The 27,655-nt window shown below is 37.3% G+C and overlaps 1 protein-coding gene and 1 long non-coding RNA gene across 3 annotated transcripts; one reads left to right on the forward strand and one right to left on the reverse strand.

The window, feature by feature from the left end:
* Positions 1-10,763: 10,763 nt before the first annotated feature.
* Positions 10,764-18,551, reverse strand: LOC122090008 (transcription factor MYB124-like). 2 transcript variants are annotated; one of them, XM_042659824.1, is made up of 12 exons: positions 17,468-18,551; positions 17,337-17,383; positions 17,199-17,255; positions 17,005-17,077; positions 16,512-16,567; positions 16,223-16,393; positions 15,965-16,143; positions 15,460-15,605; positions 13,234-13,376; positions 12,934-13,151; positions 12,677-12,822; positions 10,764-11,463 (listed from the first exon to the last, which is right to left on the reverse strand). In XM_042659824.1, exons 1-12 carry the CDS (start codon positions 17,549-17,551, stop codon positions 11,353-11,355), a joined length of 1,431 nt encoding a protein of 476 aa, XP_042515758.1. In that variant the 5' UTR covers positions 17,552-18,551; the 3' UTR covers positions 10,764-11,352. The 2 variants fall into 2 exon arrangements, with proteins under 2 accessions (XP_042515758.1, XP_042515759.1); XM_042659825.1 differs by having other exon boundaries at positions 12,677-12,819; positions 17,468-18,544.
* On the forward strand, positions 12,813-16,084 carry LOC122090009. The gene is made up of 3 exons (XR_006143384.1): positions 12,813-12,914; positions 13,037-15,852; positions 15,947-16,084. It is a non-coding gene; the product is annotated as an uncharacterized LOC122090009 (long non-coding RNA).
* Positions 18,552-27,655: the final 9,104 nt, after the last annotated feature.

A 27,655-nucleotide genomic window follows, 5' to 3' on the forward strand; every position in this document is an offset into this window, starting at 1 on the left:
ATGATCTATTATTATCAAATGCCAACAACCTTTTTTTATTACTTTGACATTGAACAAATGCCAATAGCGTGGAAAATGTTTACCATGGCTAAGAGACCGCACCCAATAGACTAGTTTCTCTGAGCCAGCATGTAATTGCCAATTTGGTAGGCTTTGGAGGCATTTGAGGCAGTTCTCCCCTCTCATTAGTCAAGTGAGATGGTCTGGTTGTTGAATACTGGGGGATTAATCTGCAAGAGTTTGCAAAAGCTTCATCAGCCTTGACCTGAGGGGTAGTGTGTTAATGGGATGGGCTTGGAGCTCTGAATACAGCTTTGCAGAGCCTGCAGGGCTGAGTCACCAGCCACTGGCTTGCCCCTGGCCCAGTGATGGAATCAATCTAATGCCATGGTAGATTTCAGAATCCTACCACCTCACAAGCAAGCTAAACAACACAGATAATCCCCAATCTAGGGTTCAAATTAACCCCAAATTTAGGTCAGATGTATTTAACTAATGGTACTTCAATCCTTCAAAGGAGGAAGAAGATCCAGAGGTTGGATCTCAAGTGATCAGCTAAGGACTGAAAATAGAAACTAATCTCATAATACAAACAACAATACAGCTTCAAATTCCCAGGATAGAATAACTTGTCAACATAACCAAAATCATTACTCAACAGATGGAATATCATACTTGAAGATCAACCCATCCATGATCCACCAATGAATCACAATCAGTACCTCATATATGCTGAACAACAATTTCAAGAACAATAACCTCAAGTTGTGTATTGGCTTGCTGTTACACTACTTCATTCATTGAGAGCTTGTTTGATCCTATTTTGTCTATTGAAGAAAAATAGATGTCTGATGGCCTTACCTAAGGAGGATGAGATTAAATCTACATTGTTCAGTAATAAAGCCTTCAAAGCTTTTGGTCATGAAGGTATACTAAACGCTATTTAGGTTGTTTCTTTAGGAACAAAAAAACGCAGAACTGGAATGTTGTCAAACGGTGCCTAACTATTTTCTTCCACAAGTATTGGAATTATTCAAAAAATGATGTAGTTTCTTTTATAAGTGTTTGTTTTCACAGATATTTACCTTCCTTTTGGATCTAATGATACTCTGATTTCCTTAATTCCTAGAAAAGATAATATATATAACAGGTAAAGGAGTTTAGGTCTATTAGTTTATGTAAAATTATTTCTGAAAATTATTACTAAAATTTTGGCGATCAGATTCAAACACGTCCTCGGGAAATTATTTCTCCTTTCTAGGCTGCCTATTTAAAGGGCTGTCCGATTGATAATCAAGTTATTGTCCATGGCACTCCTAGACGATAGCTCAGTAGTTTGGCACTACTCACTTAAGAGCATGTTCAGAGATTGGTCAGTGGACCAGCTCTCCTTGTAAATGCATTGGTGTTGCCATGCATCATTATTTCCCCTACTCCCTACTCCCTACCCCTTGGGCCCCAGTGGGTACCCACTTCCTCTCTGTACCACCATAGTGGTGGGTCCAACTTGACACAAAAAATAATAAAAAAAAAGAGTTATCGTCCATGAATTGTTTGACTTTCTTAGATGACATAATGAGAGGTTGGATGGCCCACAAGTTGGACATGTCTAAAGCCAATGATAGGCTAGAATGAGGCTATCTTAGAGCAATTTTTTTATACCTTGGTTTTGATCAGCATTAATATGCTATGATCACTATTTGGTATCTACTTGCTTTTACTCTATTAAACTTCAAAGTAGCCTTTACTCTATTAAACTTCAAAGTAGCCGTTTTGGTTTTTTCAACCCTCTTGGGTATCCATCAAGGTTGGCCTTATTCCTTGAGAGAAGGGGGGTGGGGGGCATCTCTTATGGAGGATGTTTACCTTGGGTCGTAGCCCAAAAAAAAAAAAGGGGGGGGGTAATTTAGAATAATGTTATAGGTCATGTAAAATCTAAGCTTGATATGTAGAAAATACCATTATTATCAAAAGTTGGTAAGATAGTTTTGATCCAATCTAATTCTATCCCCACCTATTTAGATGTCCATATTTCATTTTCCATCTTCTGTTATGTAATAGTATTCTACAAGTGCTAGATTCTAGAGAGATGATCGATAATGATAATAACTATCAAGTGGTCTCTTGTTTTTTTTTTTTTTTTGGGCTAACAACGGGTATCCAAGGCTTAAGCCTGACTAGTCCCGCAGGCATGGTCTCTTGTGCTCTAAAAATCAATTTTCCTTCCTAAAAGTTTAGGAGGTTTAGGACTATGTAGTTGTAGTAAGCATAATAAAGCCTTGGCTATCAAAAAAAGAAAGAAAAAAAAAATTATAATAAAGCCTTGTTAGTCAAGGTAAGTATTATTATCCTGACTCATCTCTGTTGGATTGTAATTGAGAATGAAAAATGGTCTCTTATTTGGATGGTATTTGTAAGATACTTCCCTTGCTCAAATAGTTTGTGTGTCGTTACGTATAAGATATATATCAGGATGCCTTCTCTATATGGAATGATCAATGGATGCCTAATTTTAGAGACTTTCGAATCGCCTTTCATTGCCATGTGTTTAATAGATTTTGTTTTCTAAAAGGATTAATTGTTAATGGCATTTGGGATGTTGGGTTGATCTTTTCTATTTTTAAAAGAATGGTTGCTAAAACAATTCTTAATCGGGGTGTCAATTCTAGGCCTGATGTGGCAACTCCATTGGCCTAGTCCGATTAATAAACATGTCAGGCTCAAACTCGATATGACTATAATTAGTTGTTCCGTGTGTGTCATACATATTTTTCGCTCGATCAGGATCAACTGATTACAAGCCCAATTGAGCCTGAGCCATTTATCATGACTAAGCTTGACCAATTGACACCCCTTATTCAATATACTCTTGACTCCCACCGCAATGAAGTGTAAAATATAAGTCTTTAAGGCAATTTAATGCTCTTAACTTAATAGGACATTCTTGACTTCTTAAGGCCTGTCAAAGGCCCATTTCATTGGTATTCCCTACTTTAGAGACAAATATTATGCATGACCTGTTTAGAGTAAAATAGTCAATGGTCCGTCTAATACCCGTTTAGCTCGATTACAGGTAGCCTGATTAAAGCCCAAGCTGGACTGATCAACTATTAACAAAACCATGTTCGCCTAATATTGTAAGCCTGATTAGTTAAGCTAGATTATGGTGCAAGGGCTGATATTGGTCAAGCCTGGTTAAGCCCGATCAATCGAGGCTGACTGGTTGACACTCTATGTCGAATGAGGGTCTGTGGTACTGTAAATTTTCTCGATCTAGAGTGATAACCATCGGTTTGGTAGCCAAGAATCCTATTAAAAATGATTTGGGCAGAGATTATTTTTCCCAAAAACAGAAGAATATTTGGATGTTGATTTAGAAATGAAACTTCATCCTCAGTTTAAAGGGTTCTTCTGGATGGCGTTAAATGGTAGTTTGGTTACTAAGGATAAAGTAGTTAACTTTCCTGGCATCGATATTGTCTATCCTCTTTGTTTTTCAAATTTTTGTGGGTGGTATTGTGGTAGGGACTGTAAGGTTAAGGACAGAGACTCTACAAGCTACATCCCTTATTGAACTTTTTTAAGTCATTGGTCTGTTCATTTATGTGGCCTAATTCAGATATTAATTGATTATTCTCTGTTATAGCTATAACAATGTATTTCCTATGGAAGAATTGGAATTCTGTGCCCATTAAACCTGAATTATTATTAATTGATTCAATTTGTTCATTTTTTTGTGTGATATATAATAATGGGTTTATAAGATTGTCTTTTTGTTTTCATCTAAAGCGTTATTGGTTAGGGATATTGTTGGACGCCCCATTCAAATGGTCATTGTATTGTGTGTTACTAAGAATGTTGATTCCAAAATAGTGAAACATTAATGCAAGTATACATTAGATATGTATATTGAACAGAAATATGTGAGAATTTCGTATGTACTACTACTAGATATAGAAGAATAAGATTTTCATTGGTAAGATTATTGTCGACCCTTTGAACTAAGAGATCCTTGTCATTGCAGCAATATTTACCAAAAAAAAAGTCATTGCTCACCAATGGTTGATATCCCTTGGACTAAATATCGATGTATTGGATTCGTGGTGTCAATCCTAAATGAAAGATATGCTCAACATGAAATCCATTGTCCTTCATTAAGGAATATCAATGAGAGAATATTTGTGTATGATGGGACAAAAATCTGGATCCAATATTGTATTTTATAAGTTGTTTATAAAAAATATTTTATCTTATATAAATTTATCCATATTAATATTTGAAAAAATTGTTTCAAAGTATTTTATTTTTGGATCAGATAATCGTCACAAAATTTCAGTACGTATATGCAATAAATTAGGGTACAACAATATTTAAAATACATGCCCTATAATTCATTGTGTGATATTAATTAGTGAAGAGATAATTATACAATACAAATTACTTATTGCCATTAACTAGTTTATGAGAATTTAATGATTTAAATTATTTAGTTGAAGAATTATTGCCCTAGATATTTATTTTGATTGAATCATTAGAGCGATAATTATAGGTTAAAATATCTCCTTTTTATTCTACTTCTTTCCCTTTTAGTAGTTAGGATTAAGAGACTCTTGTAGCTTGTGTACACACACAAGGAAAGATGGACACATACAACAAGAAGAGAAAGCATCGCACGATTACTAGTTCCTTCCCTCTCCTGCCCCCTTGTGAGATTTGAAATCCTAGAGAGAGAGAGAGAGAGAGAGTGTTTGTTCAACCATTGGAGATTCTAGTTAGTTCAAAGAGCTAAAAAGGTCGATTCCTCACATTGCTTAATTGTGGGAAAACTATTATTAGGAAATGGGGAAAAACTATTATTAGGAAAAGGAACTACACTTGCGGTTCTAAGGTAACTTGTTTCTTTTCAAAGTAATTAATTATTTGTCCAATATAATAGATCACAAGAGTTTCCCAATCCAATTTTTTTCGTAGCACAATCCGCGTTGTGCAATTTTTCTTTTTTAATTTTTTTTTTCATTGTGCAATTAGGTTCCCTCCTACATCATTGAAATAAGTGCCTTCTATGATCAGTCTCCGAATCCAACCTATATTGTTGAATTAATATAGAAATGGTTTGCATAGACTAATCTTATATGTGTGAAAATCATCTATAGCCATTGCACCGGAGTAGTGAGCATCGGGAGGTTCGGAGCCCCTTGGGGCATGTGCCTAGATGCTCTCAGCCGTCTAATGCTCACCGCACCTCGCTGCTCACTACAGAGGATGTGAATTCAATCTTAGGTCAGATTATGAGTCAGGATCTTGCATTAATTCCTATTTTATGTAGTTGACTAAATACCTTGTATTACCATATAGAGATCTGCCTATTATTATTTATAATGATAGCATGAATTTTTAACTCTTTTCATAGTGGTTGGGCATCTTATTATTTTCTATGAAGCAGAATTTCACTCTGTTTCTTTGAGTTTTGGTTTTTTTGGGGTCTATGCTATTATCGAAGGCTAGAAGTATCATGTATGTTCTAGGATTTGTGTAAATGGCTGATGCAGGGGGGTGTCAAGATTGATGGCCTTGGTATATTTTTGAGATTCTCCTTCATATCTCTATTTTCTTTAGAACTATGGTAGTGATTATCTTGGAAGTTTAAATATGTAACATCAAACTCGAAAGACAAGCTTTTGTTGCTAGGGAAAGAAAAGAACCATGTCCTATGCAAGCCAACGTTCAAGATCAATGTCTCTCAGTGTTTCTCGCACCAGCAAGACATGGTTCTTTTTCACCTTAATCTAATTTCTTTTGGGAAAAAGATTGGACATGCTGGTGCTCTGCTCAACACTGTATTTGATTCTCTCCTCCTTCCTAGGAAATATCCCCTTGCCCCCCATTGGTTGAGCCGCGGCTCGCCCAACTTTAGGGGATGGTAACGGCACCGATCTGATGCTGATCCCTATCAATGCGTATCAATATATTTTATCCTTGCTTTTTCTAAAAAGTACTATTTTTTTTTTTTATCATTTTACCCCTAAAACGATATGGAACACTAATCCGGATCTGTTAGGGATCGAGGATCTATCTCAACCAATACCAATCCGATACGGCCAATAAGGCCGATATGAGACTGATACTTCAAACCATTCGCCCAACACGCTCCCTTTTCTTTTTCATAGAAAGGGGGTGTTATCATGGCATGGTTTTCTGGTATAGTATTATTGCATTATTTTTTTTTTATAAGTAATTTGTATGTATTAAAAGAAGAGAAAATGTACAGAAAAAGACAACCTCTATCTCCATCTTTGGGCTGACCGAAAGAGAGGAGGAGAAGCCCCTAGGGAACAAAGCAAGACAACCCTTGCATTACAAGAGAAACCAGAAACAAATTACAATCTATACTAAATCTTGAAAACTGAATCCTCCATCCCTAAATTTTTTAGCTCATCATGAAAATCATGAGGCTGAATAATAGTCTCCACATGAGATGTAGCCATAGATGCTAGGTAATCAGAAGGTTTATTAACCTCTCTCCAGATTCCTTTCTGGACAGGGTATTAGAGATGTGTAAATCTTGCTTTTGATAGCTCTAGTTTCCCTGGCCCCTCAATTTCTCTATTTAGAATATCTATATCCAATTTGGAATCTGACCGAATTGACATCTCCATCATGTTGATATCTATGCATAAAGTAATTCCTCTAAGGAAAGCAAGTTGGTCCAGCCATAAAATATTAGTCTTCTCCCCAAGACCAGTATAAGCCATAATAGGAACCCCCTTCCTGTCCGTGATTATGCTTTCATAAGAAACTCAGACTTGTGAGAGGGAACCATCACAATGTAAAACAATCATATTATTTGGAGACATAAATCATGAGCAAGCTTTTGGGATCACAATCTTCCAACTCACATGAATTCCCTAATTAGACATTATAACTTGATTTCTAAGATTACATTCTGCCACAAAATTCTTCTTAGAGCACTTAGTTTTGGCATCTGAGACAATTGCTTCCATAATTCGAGGTCTTGACCTATTTTAAGATTTGAAAATCCGGAAGTTTCTTTCTTATCATAATTGTTGCACCGTGGTACAGAAAGCTAACTTCCCAGTCATCCTCAATGGATCCCCATTATGAAATTCATGTTTGATCCTTCTCAGAATAGTAAAGTCTAGGAATAGGGGGGAGCCTTCCCTAAGCTTCCACAAGATGTAAGGAAGTAGGAGGAGTCAGATGTCATTCTCCATTCTTTAAGGTTTCTTCAACTGTGGCCAAGTGAGGTAAACTAGCATCATAACTTATTCTTTCTCCAATTTTTTTAATCAAAATCCCACTTGGGTGCCAATTGTCCAGCCAAAGTTTTGTGGAGTTGCCACTACCAATAATATGTAGTACATAGTCTTCCATTTTATCTCTGTACTTCAAGATTTTCCTCCACACTCAAGAAGCATCATTAGTTGCCTTAACAATCCATATGGTATCCTTTTTAGGGTACCTTTTGTAGACCCATTCCACCCAAATACTCTTTCTGTGTGAAGCTATCCACCATATTTGCTTCATAATTCCTGCCACATTCATCTCCTTGACCCTCTTCACTTCTAAGCCCCCTTCCTCCTTTAGCTTGCATATAGCATCCAAAGAAACATAATGTGCTTTCTTTTCCAAAGAAGGTCCAGACCACAAAAAATTTGAAAAGATAGACTCCACCTTAGCTATAAAATTACCTGGCAGGGTAAAAATTTCTGACTAGTAGATATAGCATCCTTCGAGAACTGAGGAGATCAACTATAGTCTACCAGCATAGGAGAGATATTTAGCCTTCCAGCCATTCAACTTTGTCCTGATCAGGTCCAAAATAAGGTTGCAATCTGTTTATATGAGTCTACCTGAAACAAGAAGGATACCAAGATATAGAATTGGTAACTTGGTTTTCTTGAAACCCATTATTCCAGAAGTTGCATATTGCTAGTTTGAGTAAAGCCCCCTAAAATAATATAGGACTTAGCCCTATTGAGATGTAGCCCAGAGTAGGAGGCAAACTCATCTAGGGCCCTCAAACTAGCTATGATGGATTCTCAAACAGCCTTCACAAAGATCATAAGATCATCTGCAAAAATAAAATGAGACAGATGACTGGCTTTGCATTTTGGAAGAAAATTGATCTTCCCATCAACTTCAAGCTTCATCATAACCCCAGAAAATCCCTCTATAGCCATAGTGAACAGATAAGGAGATAGGGGATCTCCTTGCCTTATCTCCTTTCCTCCTAAAAAATACCTTGCAGGACTTCCATTGATGAGCACAGCAAAAGTAGGGGAAGCCACACTAGCCTTAACCCAGTTCAGAAAAGTTGGAGGGAATCCCATTCTTCTCATAATTTCCAATAGAAACTTCCTACTCAGAGAATCATAGGTTTTTTGGAGGTCATTCTTCAGCACTGCAGTGGGATGTGCTTTCTTCTGCTCAATACGCCCTAACAATATCATGGCAGATCAAGATGTTATTTGCAATAGATCTTTCTTTAATGAAAGCAGATTGATTTTCACTGACCAAATCCCCAACCACCATTTGTAATCTATTAGAGATTATTTTTGTGCTAATCTTATTGACAAGATTACAAAGAGCAATAGGTCTAAAGCCAACAAAAGTAGTGATCTCACTAGACTTGAGAATTAGACTGATAAAAGCGGCATTTGTTGAAGGAGACATAATATTTTTTCTAAAGAACCACTTCACAGCCAAAGATAAATCTTCCCCTACTCCTAAGAATGCTTGAAGAAGCTTGCTTCAAATCCATCAAGGCCAGAAGCTTTTGAGTTCTTCATAGCAAACACTACTTTCATATTCTCCTCATTTGACACACTTTTCTCCAGCATCATCTGTTGATCACTAGTAAGGGAGGCCCGAAGGGGAATATGATTAGGGCAAAACCCCAAGTCCATCTGATCAGTCCCAAAAAAGTTTTGATAGAACTCCACAGCCTCATTCTTAGACCAGGGTCATCAACTACTACCCCATCTCTTCTCTCAATCTATAAGATATTGTTTCTATGTTGCTTTCCCCTCATAGCTTTGTGAAAGAAATTATTATTTTTATCACCCAACTGTAGCCATTGAACTCTAGATTTTTCTTTAAGAAAATTCTCTTTCACCCTTAAGGCCTCCCATAAAATTTTCTTTGCCTCTTTCTTTTGAGTAACCCAATTAGGATCACCAAGATTATAAGACAACTGAACTTGGATATCATTCAACTTCATCTCAGCCTTCTTTGCAGCCTTGAACAAATCCCCAAACTTTTCTTTATTCCATTCTTTCAAATCCTTCTTAACATTACGAAGTTTAGCAGCAAACATGAGCATAGGATTAGAGGATATTCTTTTATAGGCCTATCCCATCCCTTCCTCACTACTTCATCAAAATCCTTATGCTCAGTCCAGGTTTCAAAAAATCTGAAAGGTTTCAGACCAAAGTTCCTCTCTTCCAGAATATTGAAAAGAATGGGACCATGATCTGAAATTCCTGGGCTAAAAAAAGTAGCTTCAGAAAACTTAAAGCAGTCCACCCATTCATTATTGCATAAGACCCTGTCAAGTTTATAGCTGACCCTCCCTAGGTCACCCTTCCCATTACTCCAAGCACACAAGCGCCCCTTCCATTTCAGGTTAAACAACTTGGCATCAAATAAACACTTATTAAATTCATCCATAGGCCCTTGTCTAATTGTTCTTCTCCTTTCTTCTCATTTTGCCCCGTAACAATATTAAAATCTCCAAGAATGACCCAAGGAATCGAAGCTTCATGAGCTAAACAAACAATATCCTTCCATAAGTCTCTTCTCTGTTCAACAGCATTAGAGGCATAGACTGTCTTTTTGGTAATGAAAAAAGGGTGCTCTAGGGTAGAAGGGTGCTCTGGGGTAGTGATCATAGCCCCCCCAGGACAAGCTCACGTATGGCAAGCAGTGCTTCCATAGGACCAATGAGCGATAGTGGGGCATGCCAAGACTCGAACCCACAACCAGCCGATTTGAGCGATGATGGATTGAGGGCATTTTTATCACTAAGCTACCAACCCCATTGGTAGAGGCATAGACTGTCGAGGCATAGATTGTCGAGCACATGAATTCCATAGAAGAACCCTTTATTTTAATGTTCAAATGTATCATTGCATGTTTGGTATGTGAAAAGTCTTGCGCAAGAATCTATACACTGGCATCATATGCTCCTTGAATAAATAGGTTGAGAGAGTAAAGACATTTCCCATCACCATCGTTTTAAACCGAAGGCAGAGTGAATTACCAGTGATTTAGCTCGTTTCACCTTCCAAATTGTAGCAGTCCAAGTGAAAATTTATAACCGGAGTGTGCTTTATTTTGTGTCGTCTTCCCTCCCGAACTCACATTGAAATGAAAACTGTTTAACTTTTCACCGAAAGCTTTTTCAATCTTCATAATTACACTGGTCGCCTCCTTTCCTTTCATGATCGAACCTTAATTGCAGACTTCTTAGAACCTTCTCCATTACCAATCTCCGGAAGGAAAACAGCGAGAAGGAAGCGAGAGATGGAGATAGAGGCATCCCAAGAAAACCATGGTCTTAAGTCAACAATAGCTGTAAGTGAATCACCTTTCCCTTCTCTTTCTCCTATTTTTCCTTTCTTTTTCTCTCAATTTAGGTTTTCTCTGTGTTTTTCTTCCTCCAATTTTCATTTTTTGTTCATATATATTTTTTCCTACTTTCATTAGAATCCCAGGAAGAGAAGACAGATAACAGAAAAACCTTTGTACACACAAAACCCATAACACATTATGCTCTAAAAACTTTGAAGGTTGCATTCAATACTTACATCCTTGCAAAGAAAACTCAAAAAAGAACAATGAGGAGTAAAAAAAGCAAAAAATAAAGAAAGAAACAACTCTTATTCTAAAATCTATACCCTATGCACACCAAAATCGAATCTCCCATACAACTGGTTGATCCTCCCTGGCTCTTTTTTTTTTTTTTTTTTTCCTGCTATTTAAATGGGAGATGCCAAACTGCCGATGTGTAATTACACTCTGAAAGGAACTAGGGTTTTGTAATGCAGATTATGTACAAATGACAAATCAAATACCAAAAACTGGAGCTGTGAAACAATGACCAGATCACATCTTTCGAGAAGAAAGAACAATGGGGAGTTCAATGTGAGTATTGAAGCATGGCCAGGTATGTTGGAATGCTTAGAGTGTGTAATGGCACACTCAAGCACACTTTTGAAGTGTAATGAAATAAAGTTGGAGAGGAGAAGAATGAAGACAAAACCTCATGACATGCTAAAATTCTGAGAATAGTCTAGGGCACAAATTCGCTGTAAAATTTGGAGAAGTTGGTCAGAGACTATGGAGGAGTGCCCTTCTACAAGGGGGTGGTTGGGATGGGCTGGTGCTTGGGTGAGGAGGTGGGGAACCCAAACCAAGTGTCTTCAGTAGGAAGTTCCTCTCCTGCATAATGTGTTCAAATCCGTAGTCAGTCTTGCATTATAATTTTAATATTAAAAGGAAAAAAAATTTAACCTTGAAATATGGCCTTCTAAACATTAATGAACACAAATTCCACTTCTTTGCAATGTCTTAGAAGGCAAAGTGGCGAGGCGAGGCGAGGCAGTAGGACCTCTAGAAATGTTGGTGAAGTAGATGGAAGAGTTCACAGCAGGTTAAGCTTTCAAACCGTCAACATCTACTAGGTATTAATATTAATAAAGCTTCATAAGTTGCTTGAAAACCTTGTTCTTCTTCTTCCCAGGGGGTTGAAATTTCACGCTGTTAAACATAGTAAATAAAATCTTAATTTAAATAGGTTCACTTAAGTTCTAGTTCTTTGAGAACTTTATTTTGAATTATGAGGTCTCAAAACATTAGGTGACTCTAAATGTGTGTTGGGCCATACAGTTCCAACAACTCTCATGGCCAAGTCAGCTGAGTCATGCAACTCAAGTGGACTGCATGGTCTAAAGCTTGTGGTAGGACAGATTTGATCGCCTAAAGTTGCGCTCAAGGCATAAGCATCAGCTGTCTTTTAGGAGATGGATCTTGCTTTAACAGCGTCCCAAATATTAGTGATTGATCCATTGTACTTCCCATGCTAAGCTCTAATGACAGGCAAGATACATTCAGATCCTTAATTCCCACCACCTTATCTCTAAAGCCAGTAGGAAGCTTAAAAATTAACTGGAAAAAACAGAACCTGATCAATTCTACTTGGTCTGGTTACCTAGTTCACACCTTGACTTAAAGAATAAACAAAAGTTGAAGAGAAGAAAGTGCTGAGTCTGTGGTATTAGTTCGTAACATTTTCCATAGTAGTTACTTTTCTTCTTGGGTCAGTCGAGTCAAAGTGGCAAACTGATAAATAGAAGTTCCACTTCTAGTGGAGGTTATGCTTTCTAAAATACTAACTACATTTCTGGAGATTCTGTGCAGTTCATTGCTCCTATCACGTCTCTTACCTTGCAGTGAAGCTTCATAGCATGAAGATGCATGGATTGTTTACATATTATTATAAAAGTAAACTATCGTGTTTTCTCTTTTTCTCCTCTCCACTTAAGGGGGCAGGAATTGAAACATAGACCTAGTTTGTAAATATTTTATTAGAGAGCATAACCTTAGAGAGCTGATAGCATGATGGTTAGAAGACTCAGTATCCAAAACTACTTACACTTTCTGAAAATTTGGGGCTTGGGATCTCTGATGCCAATGATCGGAACAGTGGGGTCACTTGGAGAGGGGAACTGAACTCTGTGTTTGGGAAGATATGCATGACTCCATTTTCTTTCAATTCTTCAGGAGAAAAGAAGATTTCTGCTGCAGTGGGATAGATTTAAGCTTTCCATAGCAACAAACCAGAAATCCTCTTGTGAAATCCAAGAGGATCAGAATAACGAACAAATTCATTGGTATATGATATTTGATTACCTTGAGTATTCGTTATAGAAACCCCATCATCGCAACCACTTAGATCATTTTGTACTTCTCTTGTATGAGCTAACTGTGGTGTAACAATATCATTCTGGTGCAGTGAACATACTTCAGCTTGATGTCGTTCTGTTTTATCAGCTGCTGCATGGGACTGGAGAGTTGATCCTGTGCTGTACCCAGAACTGCCTGGAGATTCCTCATATAAATCTTGTTGCCTACATGATTGAAACTCCACCAGTTAGACCTCATAAGCTGTCGAAAGCTACTTACATCAGAATATATTTATGCTATTTCTACCTCCATAATAGTTGACTTTCCATATTATCATGGGCTAAATCCTCTGCCAAGTCTCTGTAATCATCGAATAGAAAATCCGTTTCAGAGATTCTGTAGCTTAGCAGATTGCTATCTTTGTTTCGGTTTAAGAAATCTTGCAGTTCCTGAAAATTAAAAGACAATATTAGGGAACTTGCGAATTCTGTTTCCAACTTGTTGACTAGAAACTGCAAAACTGAGATACTCATTGCAGAGGAGAAGACTTCACCAACAGCCTACCAACATATGTAGCACATAGATCTATGGGTTGGTTTGGTCATTCAATATTTCTAGCTTGAAGATATCATAACTAAGTCAACCTTACTAAATGGTCATTACCACCTTTTTGCAGATTTCTCTGAAATCACCTCAGGTTTTTGAGGGTGCAAAAGTATTAGGTATGATGATTAGAGTTAAGTGTGTCCTAGTGGACTAGTTGGACTGGGTGTTGGGCTGGGGGTTGGCGAAGTTCTAACCAGGGGTGGCAATGGGGCTGGAGTTTATCCAATACTGGACCCTACCCATTTCAAACATTGCTCAACCAAGACCCACTCCAACCCATGAAGCAGACATGGGGCTTGCCAATTTTCCAAGGCAATGGGGCAGGACCTGATATGTTCGAGGGCAGATAAGATATGATTATAGAACACAACACGCACAGGACAGAAGCATAGCAATCCAAGTAAGTACACAATATGGCAGAGTAGAGAAAGTCGAATAATTCAGGATCCAACGGTCAGATGGAGCTGAGATTTAGTTCAATTAGACCCCGCACTATAGTTATCAAGGTGACAAGGTGACCAAGGCGATGGAGGATGTCAAAAAAACAAGGCAACACCAACAAGGCGACACCTTAGCACCTAGGCTAAGTTAGGCCAAGGTTGGGAGTAGCTTGTAAGTTAGCATTGCAAGGAAATGAAACTCCCTTAAAAAGAGGAAACAATTACAATAGAAATAGAAAGTAATCCATGATAGAAACTCGTACTTAGCCTAACTTATTCACCAAGTAGCTATTACATGAAAGTAGAAATGAAAAGGAGCTATAACATGAAAATAGAAAGTAATTTGAAACTCCAAAAAGATCTTGGCAGTTCCTATTCGTTCCATGCCATCTGTCCTCATGTCGCCCATGCTAGGCCATGTGAAACCCAAGTCTGGTCCAAACAGCCTGGCCTACATGATGGCCTAGTTAAGGACCAGAACCAGAACCGTGGCCACTGTTATGGGCCTGGTTCTGGCCTAGGGCCTTAACCATTGTCTGCTGGCCTTTCTTCTTCCTCATACGTGCATACCTGTACTGCATCAGAGCCCCTGCAGGCTCGCTTGAGATCTGGCAGGGTGTGTGGCCCATTGGTCTTTTTCAAACCCAAACCAAACCCTAACCCAGTCTAGGAGGGCTGGCTGGGATATGGTTCTCATTTAACCTATCCATTACCTTCCCTATTTCTGACTAATCTTTGTCCAGGTCAAATGATATGTCATGTTTGGCTAGTTGCCTATTTGTCTAACCCAGACCGGTTTCTAATACAGATTGCAAATAAGGACATAATATCCATGTCTGAGCTGGTTTCAATGTGGGATGTCAATATCTGACATGGTTTTCCTCAAACATCATCTTTGAGTATATTTTAACCCAAACCTGATGGTCGAATGAAATCTTATCAAGGTAATAAACATATTTTAACCTAAATAATCTTGTTATGTTTCATGTATTAGCATTTCAAATTCAGACAAACTGTCAATATATCTGAATTGTCAAACCAAACTCGACCTGGTTATTTGCTATATGGCATTCTTGTTCGAACCTGCTTTTATCTGGGTTGGACAGAATCGGTTCAATGGGCCAGTCAATTTTTTTTGGCTACCCTAGGAGTTTTTCTTTTTCTATTTTCTCCTGATCCACCCCTAGGTTGACTGCTTCTAATTGCTCTGTCCATGGACCACCAGGCACAATGTTACTATTCGATTAACTTAGACTTTTGCAGTCAGACGGTTTGGACTGTTACCTCTAAGCCCAAGAGGTCCAAGGCCTGGTCAGTTTTCGAATATATTGGTCTTTGAGCCATAGGATTTCCTAGGAAGGGCCACTACAGTAGATATGTGATGCATGGGCTGGATGTGGTGATGGACTGTTGGTAGACCATCACAAAAGAATTACATTCAGTACCTCCACTTGAAAATCTAAGCAAGTACGATTATTTCCCTCACCTTCCAGGCATTTTCAAGACTCTGGTTGGTGTTATCTGTGTTAACTTTCAGTGCCAGCGAGCTGAGCAGTTCTGCTTGCTGCATCAAAGCAGTGATCTTTGGGTCATCCCTTCTAAGAAATGTTCCCTGGACCTTGTTATCTTCAGCTGCCATTGATCAGAAGGGAAAATTGGTGTTAACTTCTCTTGAAGGAAACAGTGGTGGTCTGTTAAGGGGAAGAAGAAAATGAGAGGAATGAATAATGGACAAAAACAACAAAAATGCAGTGGGGAAACTTTGGCCAACATTCTGTTGGTCACCGTAACACACATGCTGTTCCTCCCACTAATGTTACCCGTATATGGCAAGGACATGGTTCAGTGTGAAATCTACTTTGAAAATAGGAGTATCCAGGTAAAGACAGGTTCTTGTCTATTTTCTGTTCAATGATTCAGCTTTCCATGTAAGATTTATAATTTTCTTTTCTTTCTTACTTCTACAATCATAGGTTTGAGAGGTGGTTTACCATCATTAAAGGCTACTTTGGTGTTGTTGCTGACTTGCTGCTGAGCTGACAAGTTGCCAACATTGTGGAAGTTTTGAACCAATTCCGCAAAGGGAGGTCTCAACTGCTGTTTCTCTGTGCATTCCCTCGGAGTTCCTCCTTTGGTGGTACAGCTTTTGGTGAGATTCAAGATTTGGGTCCTACATCACAACTTAAGAGTGTCATATGCGAATCATTGTTTATTGTTGCAATACAAATGTAAAATTGTCTCCACTGTACCTCATCTTCTTAAGAGGTGGAGTGGAATCGTTCGTTACAAACCCATTTTGTAATATTACTCTCTTATTGTTTGGGTTTATACATGAAATGTTGTTCTCCTTCGATAAGGCTTCACATTTTGCTCTTTTCTTGCACAAGGTGGAGAATCGGTTTTTCACTGCATTATCCGTTCTGCAGTAACAGAGATTCAGAGTCAGTCATCTAATACGTTTAGCAGTAAACAAGTAATGTGTGGGGATTTATCTGAGAAACAAGGAATCATTGAATACCACAAATGGAGCTTATTTACCTTCCTGAAACCACCTTGGCTATTTCAGTCCATCTGTTACCGAATATCTTCTGAGCCTGCAGATCATTTTTTGGAAATGAGATCACAACCATGTTTAATGGCTTACAAACTATGTGGAGCAATCAGAGTTGGAAGGTACAGAGCAACCCAAATCAGGTTTATGTAATATTAATTTTTTTTCAATGAAAACTCGTTGTCATTTTGGAACACAAAAATGACTTGACTAATATCACTGGAGGAGTCACCAAAACGTAAAAAAAAACTCAATAACCCACAAAAAATAAACCAAAAAACACTATAAAACAGAGTAAAATAAGTTCAAACCAAACAAATTACTCCATGCAAAATGTTGCCACACATGACCACATTAGGGTATCACCCAATAGAAATAAAATCTCACCCGAGATGAGGAGAATCATATTCTGGAGTTCTGCAACTTACTACTAGGGAGTTATATAGAAGCTCCTATAGCAAAGCTCAGAGTATCAATTACCTCGCATAAGATCATGTCTTCCTCCGGTGACCATCCTCCTTTTTTGCAATCTGAATTTAAGTAAGTGTACCATCTGTGGAATTATTGTTTGCAACTGAATCAGCTTAAACAGAGTAACAGAAAATGGGGAGGAAAAAAAATATGTATAGAAACAACTCTCAAGGGAAATGAAACATTTCTTATGAATGAACTACCTTCTTCTGCACTGTCTAGTTGTTTTATCCTTGAATTTAGCTGCAATAATCGTCCAGCTGCACTCAAGAACATGATCACCAAAGTTTGAGATAGAACCATCCAAAAACAGAGTATTTTCTAAAAAGGAAAACTCTTACTTTTCAGTTCCATGAAGGCTGATCTGCTCCCGAAGAATATCATCCTCCTACATATGAGAGAATTCCATATTAGATACAGAATAGTCCGAGAACAGAACACTAGATATGAAACAGAGGAAGTAAGATAGAACCTCTTGGGTCCAGGTAACGATGTGACGCTCCTTTGGTTTGGTGGTCTGAGGCTTGGGAGCTTCATGGAGCTTCACATTCCGCATGGTCTCCTTGTGTGTCTTTCCACGTTCCTCTTTCCTTTATCAAGAGCTACCCGCATGTTGAAGCGAAGGCTTTTTCGATGATTTATAAAGGGGCCAAGGGGGTAAGGGAAAGGTTGGCCTCCGATTGAACGTTCGTCTTTACAGGGAACTGTGTTCCTTTCCTTTCAAAGCGGGAACATCAGCTCTCAACAAAGTTCTCAAGCACTCAGTATGACCGAATTGCCTAGGATTCTAACTGTCCAATCACCTTTGATCTCAATATCCCTCAAAAATTGTGTAAATCATTACAATCAAAACTAGTCTTGATATTCTTATAGACAATACAGTGGATGAATGTTGTTGCGCTTAAAAAAGGAAGCAGAAATTTACGATCGCGACAAACCGTAATAGCAGAGAGACAAGAGACATACGAGTATAACAATTAAGAACTTGGAAATCTTTCTTTATGGATCAAAAAGAAGAGGAATCTCTACTTTGAATGCTTTAAATCATCAGGAACTGGAAAGGGTCTCTACTCTCTACAGTAAGATGATTTCGATGGGAAATTGGAGGTCTACCTACGTATCTAAATCGGAGAAATGGAGATGGAAAACAGTAACCCAGAAACTGAAGATGGTATATGGTATTGGAATCTGAGAGTAGGGAAGTTGTAGAGAATGATCAATCGAGTGAGCGCGCCTATGAATGACGGTTTGAATAACGCTGAAATCCACGCGATGATATTAATAGTGTTGGAGACTAAGACCACCACTCACTACCTCACTACTTCCACCACTCAACAAGTCACAAGTCACAGCACAGCACAGCACAGCAGAGAGAGAGAGAGAGAGAGAGCAGTGGAATGATTTCGTTAAGTTTTTAACGGGAGATGACGTTGTTCGTGACCTTCACTTTTAACTCCTCATTATTCAATTCAATGCTCTCTCTTTCTTTATCTCTCTCTCTCTCTCTCTCTTTCTCTATCTGAGGAGCGCTTTCATCTGCGATTCCATCCCAAATCTATGATTTTACATCCGCTCCTCTCTCTCTCTGAGTTCCTTCTCTTCTTGGTCATGGAGTGTAAATTGTAAAGAAAGGGAAAATTTTCTTTTTCTTTTCTTTTCATGGGCTTCAAATTGTAGAAACGCGAAAGAGTGTGTGGAATTTAATAATGTTATATATATGTGTATATATAATTACAGTTACTGCCATTGTATTGTGATAAGCTTTTATACAGAAGGAAATGACCAGGCACTTAACTGTATTTCCATTTGTTTATATTTTTTTGAAGGGTAGGGGTCAACTGCCAAAATGTGCTTTGTTTGATGGAAATAGAGTAATTGAGGATCAAAGCCTGAATTTTGTGGAGCTGTTGACCTACTTGGTTTACATAAATACAGTAATGGAGCAACTAAGTATGGATGTAGCGAGTATTAGTGCACCAAGCTCTTGTCACTGCGGGGTCTTTGGGGAGGTTCTTGATGTATACATTTTTACCCCTCCTTTATGTAAATGTTGTTTTCCAAATATACAGTGATGGAGGACGGAGTAAAAATCAACCAACTAGAATTATTGTTGTCATCCATCTTCCAAATTAATTTGCCCCACTTTTCAAATAAGAAAAAAATAAAAATAAAGTTTGGGTTTGGTAATTGCACAGTTTTAATTGCCAAATTTTATCATTAATATATATATATATATATATATTTTTTTTTTTGAAGTGCCAATTTTATCAAGCTTATCTAAATTGTGGATATTAAAACTTAAGGATAATGTTCTCTTTGGGGAAGCGCATCTTCTACTGCACCCCCTCTATGCCTATCTCCTTCCCGTGTTAAACGATCCATACCAATAGAAAGAGAGAGAGGGACTCCAATGATGTGCTCCTCCACAGAGATTAGTCACCCCATAATATATTTAAAAAAAAAAAAAAAAAAGGCCCGAGGTCCTCTCAACCATCTGATGCTCATCTCACCACCACACTCATTGCTGAGGATGTTTTTGTTACATATTATGACAATAAGGGTGCAAAAAATTCCTAGCATTAAGATTGATTGTTATTTTATTCGTCATCATTTACTTTGTGGAACTCTCACTCTTCCCTCTGTTCCATAAGGACATACACCTATAGATCTATTTACCAAAGCACATCTTTTTGGCTGCTTTCAGTCATTGGTGTCTAAACTCAAACCTTTAGTATGAGAGGGCGTATATTGATGTAATATTGTCTGTAATACGCCTACTTATAGAGTGTAGGGGACTATAGCATGACATACTCATGATTGTATAGCAATATTATATACTAGATTAAAAAAAAAAAAATAGCAATATTATATGTGAGGGTAAAGAGATGATTTTAAAACTGAAGTTTTATATTTGTCATTTTCATATCATTCTTTCGGATTGAGTGTGCCCATTAAAGAGATTCTTTCTTATAACGGCTATGTGAGAAACTGTTTACATAACTTTAATTCAATTCAAATTAAAATTAAGAGAAAAAGAATGCTACCTAATTACGCGACTCTTACATCCAGACATAAGATTATACAAAATAATCATCCTATCCTTGAGAAATAAAAATTCCATCAATGTAGATCTCTGTGTGTGCTCTCATTAACTCTGAATTGATGTTGGGATCACATGACCATAGAGTAATCCCTTGCCTATTAATAATTTTGGATTAATCATTCATAACCTGAAAAAACTGAAAAGTGGGTTCGGTGGGTTTGAGTGAGGGAGTAGGTGAAGATTTGCAACCTCGGGTACCTAGGAAACCTATCTACTACTAGGGGATGATTAGTTACAAAACCTATAACAATGATTAATATTTCTCCATTGTGGTCTATGGCTTATGATTGACCGGTGCTGAGTTACCCAGTGCACAGGGAACCAATATTTAGTTAATACTTATTAAGTAATTTATTTATTTCACATCTATTGGAGAGAAGTCATTCCCTTGTTTTTCATTTTATTTTTTTTAATCAAGGTGTTCAGGTCAATTTACGTGCACCTCGATTAATTCTTAAGGGAGCGCAATAATTCATAGTCACGGTCCTTCACTTATATCGCAAATACACAGATGAAGAATCAAACTTAAGACCATCATCTATCCATACAATTATCAATTCGCCCTAACCATCCATAAAAGAGAAGCCATTCCCTTGCTATGCACTAACGAAATGAATTGACAAATCTGATCGAACTGTCAAAAAACACTTCAGGGTGGAGTAATGCTAATATAGGCAATGTTAGTCTCAAATCTCTCTTTAATTAATTTCTCCATTCTTTCATTCTACTCCTTTGGTAGATAACTCTTCCCGCCAAAAAGGGTCATAATCCAACATAACACAAAGGGGCCAAAGTAGGCAGTCAGGGAAGTGCTACTTGTCTTTGAATGATCAGTTAACACAGTGCTGTACATTCTTGTATGTAATGTAATAGAGGTATTAGTTTTTATTTTTGAGTTTTTAAATTTTGCATGAAGTATTGGTTTTGATTTAAAGGGCAGACCATGGTGCAACGGTAAACTTGCTCCATTGTGATTTAAGCGTTAAAATCGTCGTGATGAGGTGATGAGGTGCAATGAGCATCCAATGGCTGGGTTGCATAGCCAGGCCCTCCCAGCCGTTGAATGTTCACTGCACCTCATCATTCATTACATACAATTTGGACTCATGACCAAGGATAAAGCAAGACTGCATACATTATTTGATCCAGTCCTAAACCCCGTAATGATGAGAGCCTCGTATACTAAATATACCGTTTTTATTGGTTTTGATTTGAAGTGGGAAGGGGGGAAGGAGAAAGGAGGACTTATCTCCTATGGTATGTAAAGGGTGGAATGGCACATAGTGGAGAAAGGTCGGTCATATTGTCCCACAAATAGCCATCAAATTGAAAGAACAAGAAAAGGACCATACCATTGGATATGGAACCCTATGTAAATAAAGCTTATAAAGTTATAAGTTCTCATCCCTCCCCATCCCCTTTAAAGAGTTCACAAAGCCCCATGAATTTCAAAAAAGGGAAGAAGAAAAACAATTCCACCCACCCGTTATGCCTTAAGTTTGTCAGTTTCCAGCTTTGATGGAGTAAAATTTCTATACTTTCTAATCTTAATCGTCTCTTACTCTTTACTGCCTTGCCTCTCTTTTGTCTTGGCTTAATTGTCTCTCTCAATCTTTACCACCTCTCTCTTTTGGCTCACTTTGTGGACTTACCTTGCTTCAATTCCTTCCATTCTCAAATCCCAATTTCGTCAGAGATGACATGTTATTATCGTAAGGAAATTGATTTAGCTGGGGAACCAGACTTAAATTCAACTCCCACCTAAAATCTCATCTTAGTTCGAGTAGAAAAAAAAAGAGTTCAGCATGTGCCACTTTTCTTCATATTGAGATTTCCACAATTCTTAAGAATACTATAGGTCTGACCTTATCTGCTAGTGAGTGTGTGTATGAGAGAGAGTGTTGGGACTTTCCTTTTATTCTTCTTCAATCCCGGTTTCTTGATGTATTGTCATTTTATGGTTGTTTCTTCTTTTCCTTATTTTTTATGTATCATCTCTTATGGTTCTTTTTCTCATCATGATTTTTGATTACTTGTTTTAATCTTCCATCAGGTATCTCCCTTATGTTTTCCTATTGTTGGCTTCGATATTGTACTTTGTTCTTTTATTTAATTGAATATATTTTTCATTCACATACTAAAGAAGTAGAAATTATCGAACCATAGTCAAATCGCAATTTATAATAATGTTAAACTCAAGCACCATACATGGCATCACGAACATAAAATAACATGAAGAATCTTAAGGAATTAGTGGGCTTGGTCGTGTCACCAATCACTCTCTTTAAAATTGTAGATACTCCAATGGCCAGAACTGGGTTCTTATGAGTTTGCCTTCATTAGGGATGTAAACTAATAGTTGAAAACCCAAATTTGATTTCTATCGGTATCCGTTTAGGGTATCTAGATCTGAATTCAGATAACCTAGAACATAATCTATCCAATTCGAATATATATCTACCAATAATTAGAAATTAAGTAACTAATGATCTTGAAGGTTCTTGAAGATTCGTTGTGTTCGAGAGAATGAAGAAAAGAGCTAAGGCAACTAAGAGACATAGATCGAGAGCAAATCATATCCTCCAAGAGAGGAAGATTCGGGTTTTACAAATCAAGTATGTAAATGGGTAGTCAAAAATCTGAATTCAATTTGCATATGTACCTATTTAGGGGTATCTGTATCCGATCAAGAGATAACTGAATAAGATCACATCTGATCTATATTCTCTTCGTTTGCACTTGTTTACTAGACCATGTCAAGACGCACTCAGTTTTACTCAATCAATCAATTAAAAAAAAGAGATCAAGCTTCTTGAAACACATAGAAAACCACTTGAAAACATGTAGTCTCAAAGCTCATGCTCACTAGGAGGTCAATCTCAAGTTTGAGTCTCCTAAAAAAAAACAAAGGATAATTAAGAGAGCATTTCTAGATTGATCTCAACAGCCATTTTCGTCCTCTATAAAGAGAAAGAAAATAACAATGTTCCATTTACCTGTTTGATCAGATAATAGTAATTAGACAATTTAAAACAGGAATTGGATATGATTCAACGGAAAATAATCCTCTGTTTTTCTCATCCCTGTTTTTCCTTGTTTTGCTACCTGCAGAACGCGACACGTGGACAACTTTAAGACCAACGCACCGGATGTAATGATCCTCACCCAATCTTGACCGTTGGTCTCCTTATTGTCCACGTGTCGCGTTCTGCAGGTAGCAAAACAAGGAAAAACATGGATGGAAAAAACAGAGGATTTTGATCATGATTCAACACTACCGTGAAAGTCACGTTGTTGCCTTAATTTGACTTTAGGGGTAATTAGCATCTGGTTTTTCTGTACGTAGTTCAATGTCTGACTCGTTCAATTGCATTTTAGTTCCCCTTGCTAGGCTCTTAAGTTCAATTTGATTTTACCAAAAAATAAAACGTTCAATTTGATAGCTGTCTAGGAACCAAGAAATAGAAGTGATACCATTCGACTTTTTTTTCTTCCCCTCTTTTGGTTTTGGAAATCCTATTTATCTTCAATCTACAGCTGCTTTATTTGGTGCAAAAGAAGGCTGCAATATCATGTAGTCTTTGTGCCTAAACACATGAGCAAATGAAATTATCATTTCATCCACTATGAAAGAAAAAATTATATTCACATATACATCTCTTACACAATTTCAATGGTCCCTCTGATGCATCTCATCTACTATATACAAAGAAGTGGGAAAAAAAAAAAAACCAATCTTTATTTCCTTCATCTTTTTAAAGGGGTGGGGAGAAGGTATTCAGAACTTTTGGGGAATAGTTAATCCGACTGTTATGGCATAAGTACTTCATTAGAGGGAGAGAGAGAATGGAAGGAGGAGGCCCAATTTCCCAAAGAGATCGGTGGGACTGTGGGGCCTACAATGCTACTTTTCTTCAACTTCATCATTTGAAGCTGAACCTACCCAACCAATGATTCAATGCCAAGTGTCACTACTGATATAACAAGTTATGGTTTTGTCAAAAGAAAGAATCCCACATTGGCATTTGTATGCACCCTTTTTAACCAAAAAGTAATTGTGAATGATTAATTAACAACTAACTAAATATTCAATAAGATAATGATCATATATAAAAGATCCTTCTTTGCTGGTCCAACCTCTAGGTAGTAACCATTAACATTCAACCATAGAGGTTGGGACCCATTTCTTGGCCTCCCCATACATCCAGCCATACTCATTGAAGTTGTTGAATGAGATTACCAAAACCACACTCATCTACATTTCTTGCATTGTTATGACCTAGTGTTACTAAGAAAGACTAGGCCAAGCAATTTGAAAATCACTGATATTGGTGCTCTTCAATATATATGTTTATTATATAATATATCAATAGGGTGCAAAAATCTAACTCGAAACCAATGGATTGATTGGAATTAATCGAAAAAACCAAAATAGATCGTAGAAATAGAACCCTAAAACGATGCAAAAAACAAATAGAAAACGCAAATAACATTCACACACAAGGTGGGCCTATTCATCTAGGCCTCGAATTTCGTCCCCTTAACTGCCCTCTAGAATAAGCCTACTTTTGCAATTGATGAAATACCAGACATCGTACCCCTAACAATTTCCACCTTAGTTTAAATTCTATTGAACCTTTTTTAAAGATAACTTATAGATGCCTTCATCCTCATACCTCCATAAAGGTACAAACCCACAATCATCTAGTCCATCCCTCACTTTCAAAAAAGATTAATATTACTCAAGGGCCTTGAGTCAAGGCCAAACAAGATTCAAACTTCTCCATGGTAACTTGCTTGATAAACATAACCACAAGATTGTTATGTGTGGATTTTTTTCAAGTGAATACTACCTTCTGGCACAAGGTTCCAGAGAATTGAAAGGGGCATGACCTTAAAAGGAAAATGAAACTTGCTTCTCAAAACAAGAGAGAGAAGTCAAGAAATGCCCGAACAGTTCTCATGAAAGCTTAAGCAAAGAAGGCAATGAAGCAGTAACTGATACTTAAGCATGTTTTCTTTCACTACTAAGGTATGTGTAGTATCTTTTAGTTCTCCAGCTTCACCAAAAAGGTGAACTACAGTTTGTCTGAGGCAGCTTACCTTTAAGCTTTAGGTGGAAAACCATAAATGCTTCTCAATTTCTGACTACCTTTTAATCTATATGGTAGATTGTGCACCGTAACAAATATTTTCTAACTACTTTTTAAGTCAATCTCACTTTAAACCTGGATGTTTAAAGATAAAAGCATTCAAAAACAATTTTCTAAGTCACCATTTTTTTTTGAAAAGGAAAACAATTTTTTTGGGACATCTTAACTTTGATTTAATTTTAAATAATTGTGTCCAAGACTCATCTAAATCATCCAAGTCAATTTTGATTTATCTTTTCCTTTTGGAAAGGTTCAGCAGTGTTCTGATTAGTACTTATAATTAGTTTTTGCTTCGCTAAATTAAGTAAACTATAACAGAGATGAGGCAAGTCCTTAAAGAAACTGAAAAAAAGAAGAGGCCATATATTGTTCCCTAAAATAAAGATTGATGTAGAACAAAGCAGAATGAAATGTAATCTTTATTAGTTCTTTTCCTCTTCTTTTTTTCTTTTTTTTTAGGAAAGGCCCTACTTGTAAGGGGAAAAAATTGCTTACCTTATTTTATGTGTAACCCATTTTTTGCTTTATAGATGTTAGGTTCCTTGCTTGGGATTCCTACATTCCAATGGGTTTTCTTTTTGATATTTGAGCCACCTTTTCAAGGGGAATCTTCAGTTCATCCTCTACTCCTTTTCCGTACAAGACACGCTCTTGTAAAAAAGAAAGTATTTTGGCATCCTATGTACTTTATATTCTTTCTTCTTGACTTTTCTTGGTCTAATGCATTTGGGATTGACTTAGATTCTTCTGTGATCGCTATTTCTTTATGAACTTGAAATTAAACTTAAGGGTTGCAGATTATAGAAGCTTCTTTGTTGTAATAAACAACAAAAAGTCTCCTTAAGATAATCAATATTGATTAAGACACAAAATGAGAAAGTCTAGTTGACCATAATCTTTAATGGGTTACTGTTAAATTTAGTGACTCCCGCTAGTTTTTGAAACTTAAATAGTTCTAGGATGGTGGATGAGTCAAGAACACATAGGGTTTGACACAACTTGATTGGATGACCTCATTGAGATTTGTTCCTTAAAAATATCAGAATCCCATGGACATTAGAAAACTCCGGGACCTTGGATGCTTTAATTCGTATACCGGTTGGGCATCTCTATCTAACAACTTAAGTTTTTGGGTTGGACACTTCAACATGGTATAAGAGTTATCAAACTCATTGCGTCGAGGATGCATGTTGTGTACATGCACGTACACATGCTTTTTATGTCTGTATATCGTCGGTTCATCATGAATATGATTAACTCTCATCTATTATTAGAAGATCTAAGAAAACAGTACTGTTCCACTAATGTACCCATACATGATGAAGATGAGCCCTGATTGAATTTTTGAGTTCATCATGGATCCTACATAGGACATTTTGATTGAAACCCACATTCGATTGAGATAGACAGTTGTGGTTATTTGAAGCTCTCATTAATTAGCTGCAAGATCTCCAAAGCAAACCATTGGATCTTAGGTGACCCCTCAAGATAGATGAGCACTTCTCTTTCTTTCTTTCTTCAAGACACATAAAATATGAAGGAGATGTAAAGCTTTCTTAAGAAAAAAGCCTAACAAATACATTTGATGCTAGTGATGATTATAGTTGATTCAAATGAGATATAAAAACATGTCATTATCACTTCTCTTCAGAGAACCGCTCCTGATCACTATATTGTGTTACATGGCCAAATAACTAGCTCCAACCCGATATTTCCTACTCCTCTTTTTCTTTACAGCAACTGAGAGGTGTCCCTATAAAACAAAACCTGCAAAGAACTGAGAAGGGAGCAGTTCAATCAACCTCTTTACCATCTTTTAATAAAGAGATGTGCATGGGTTAGAAAGAACTCACCAATGAATCAGGCCAACCACTCTTGCTGTAAACTTCCAATTGTGACAGACACCACCACATTCTCTTTGTGATCTAGGATGGCCTGACCCAAAGCTTAGGGCCCGTTTGGTATCGTTCTAAAAAAACGTTTCTATCGCTTTTTGGTTCTATTGGAACAAAAAAACGCAAAAAACCGTTTGGCAATGTTATGATGTGTTTCGGTTTTTTTGAAACGAAAATTGAGAAAAAAAAAAAAAAAAAAAAAGGCCCAAAAGTCGGAACTCCAAAAAGGAGTTCCGTCAATACAGTTTCGTTCCAAAATCCCCAAATTAGAAACCATCATTCCCGATAGCTATCAAAGAACAGCTGGAGCAGTTGGAGTTTCTACAGGTAACTCCTGAACTCTCTTCTTCTCTCTCAACTTTCGTTCCCGATAAAGCAACGCAACGCCTGCCACTAGAGGATAGTGATTTCTTCTTCTCCGTTCTCCTTCTTCTTCTCTTCTTGGAATTGGAACCCTACGACTGCCTCCTTCAGCTTCTCCGTCGCCGATCACGTTTAACTTTGGCCAC

The sequence above is a fragment of the Macadamia integrifolia genome, chromosome 9 (genome assembly GCF_013358625.1).
Source record: "Macadamia integrifolia cultivar HAES 741 chromosome 9, SCU_Mint_v3, whole genome shotgun sequence".
Taxonomy (NCBI): domain Eukaryota; kingdom Viridiplantae; phylum Streptophyta; class Magnoliopsida; order Proteales; family Proteaceae; genus Macadamia; species Macadamia integrifolia.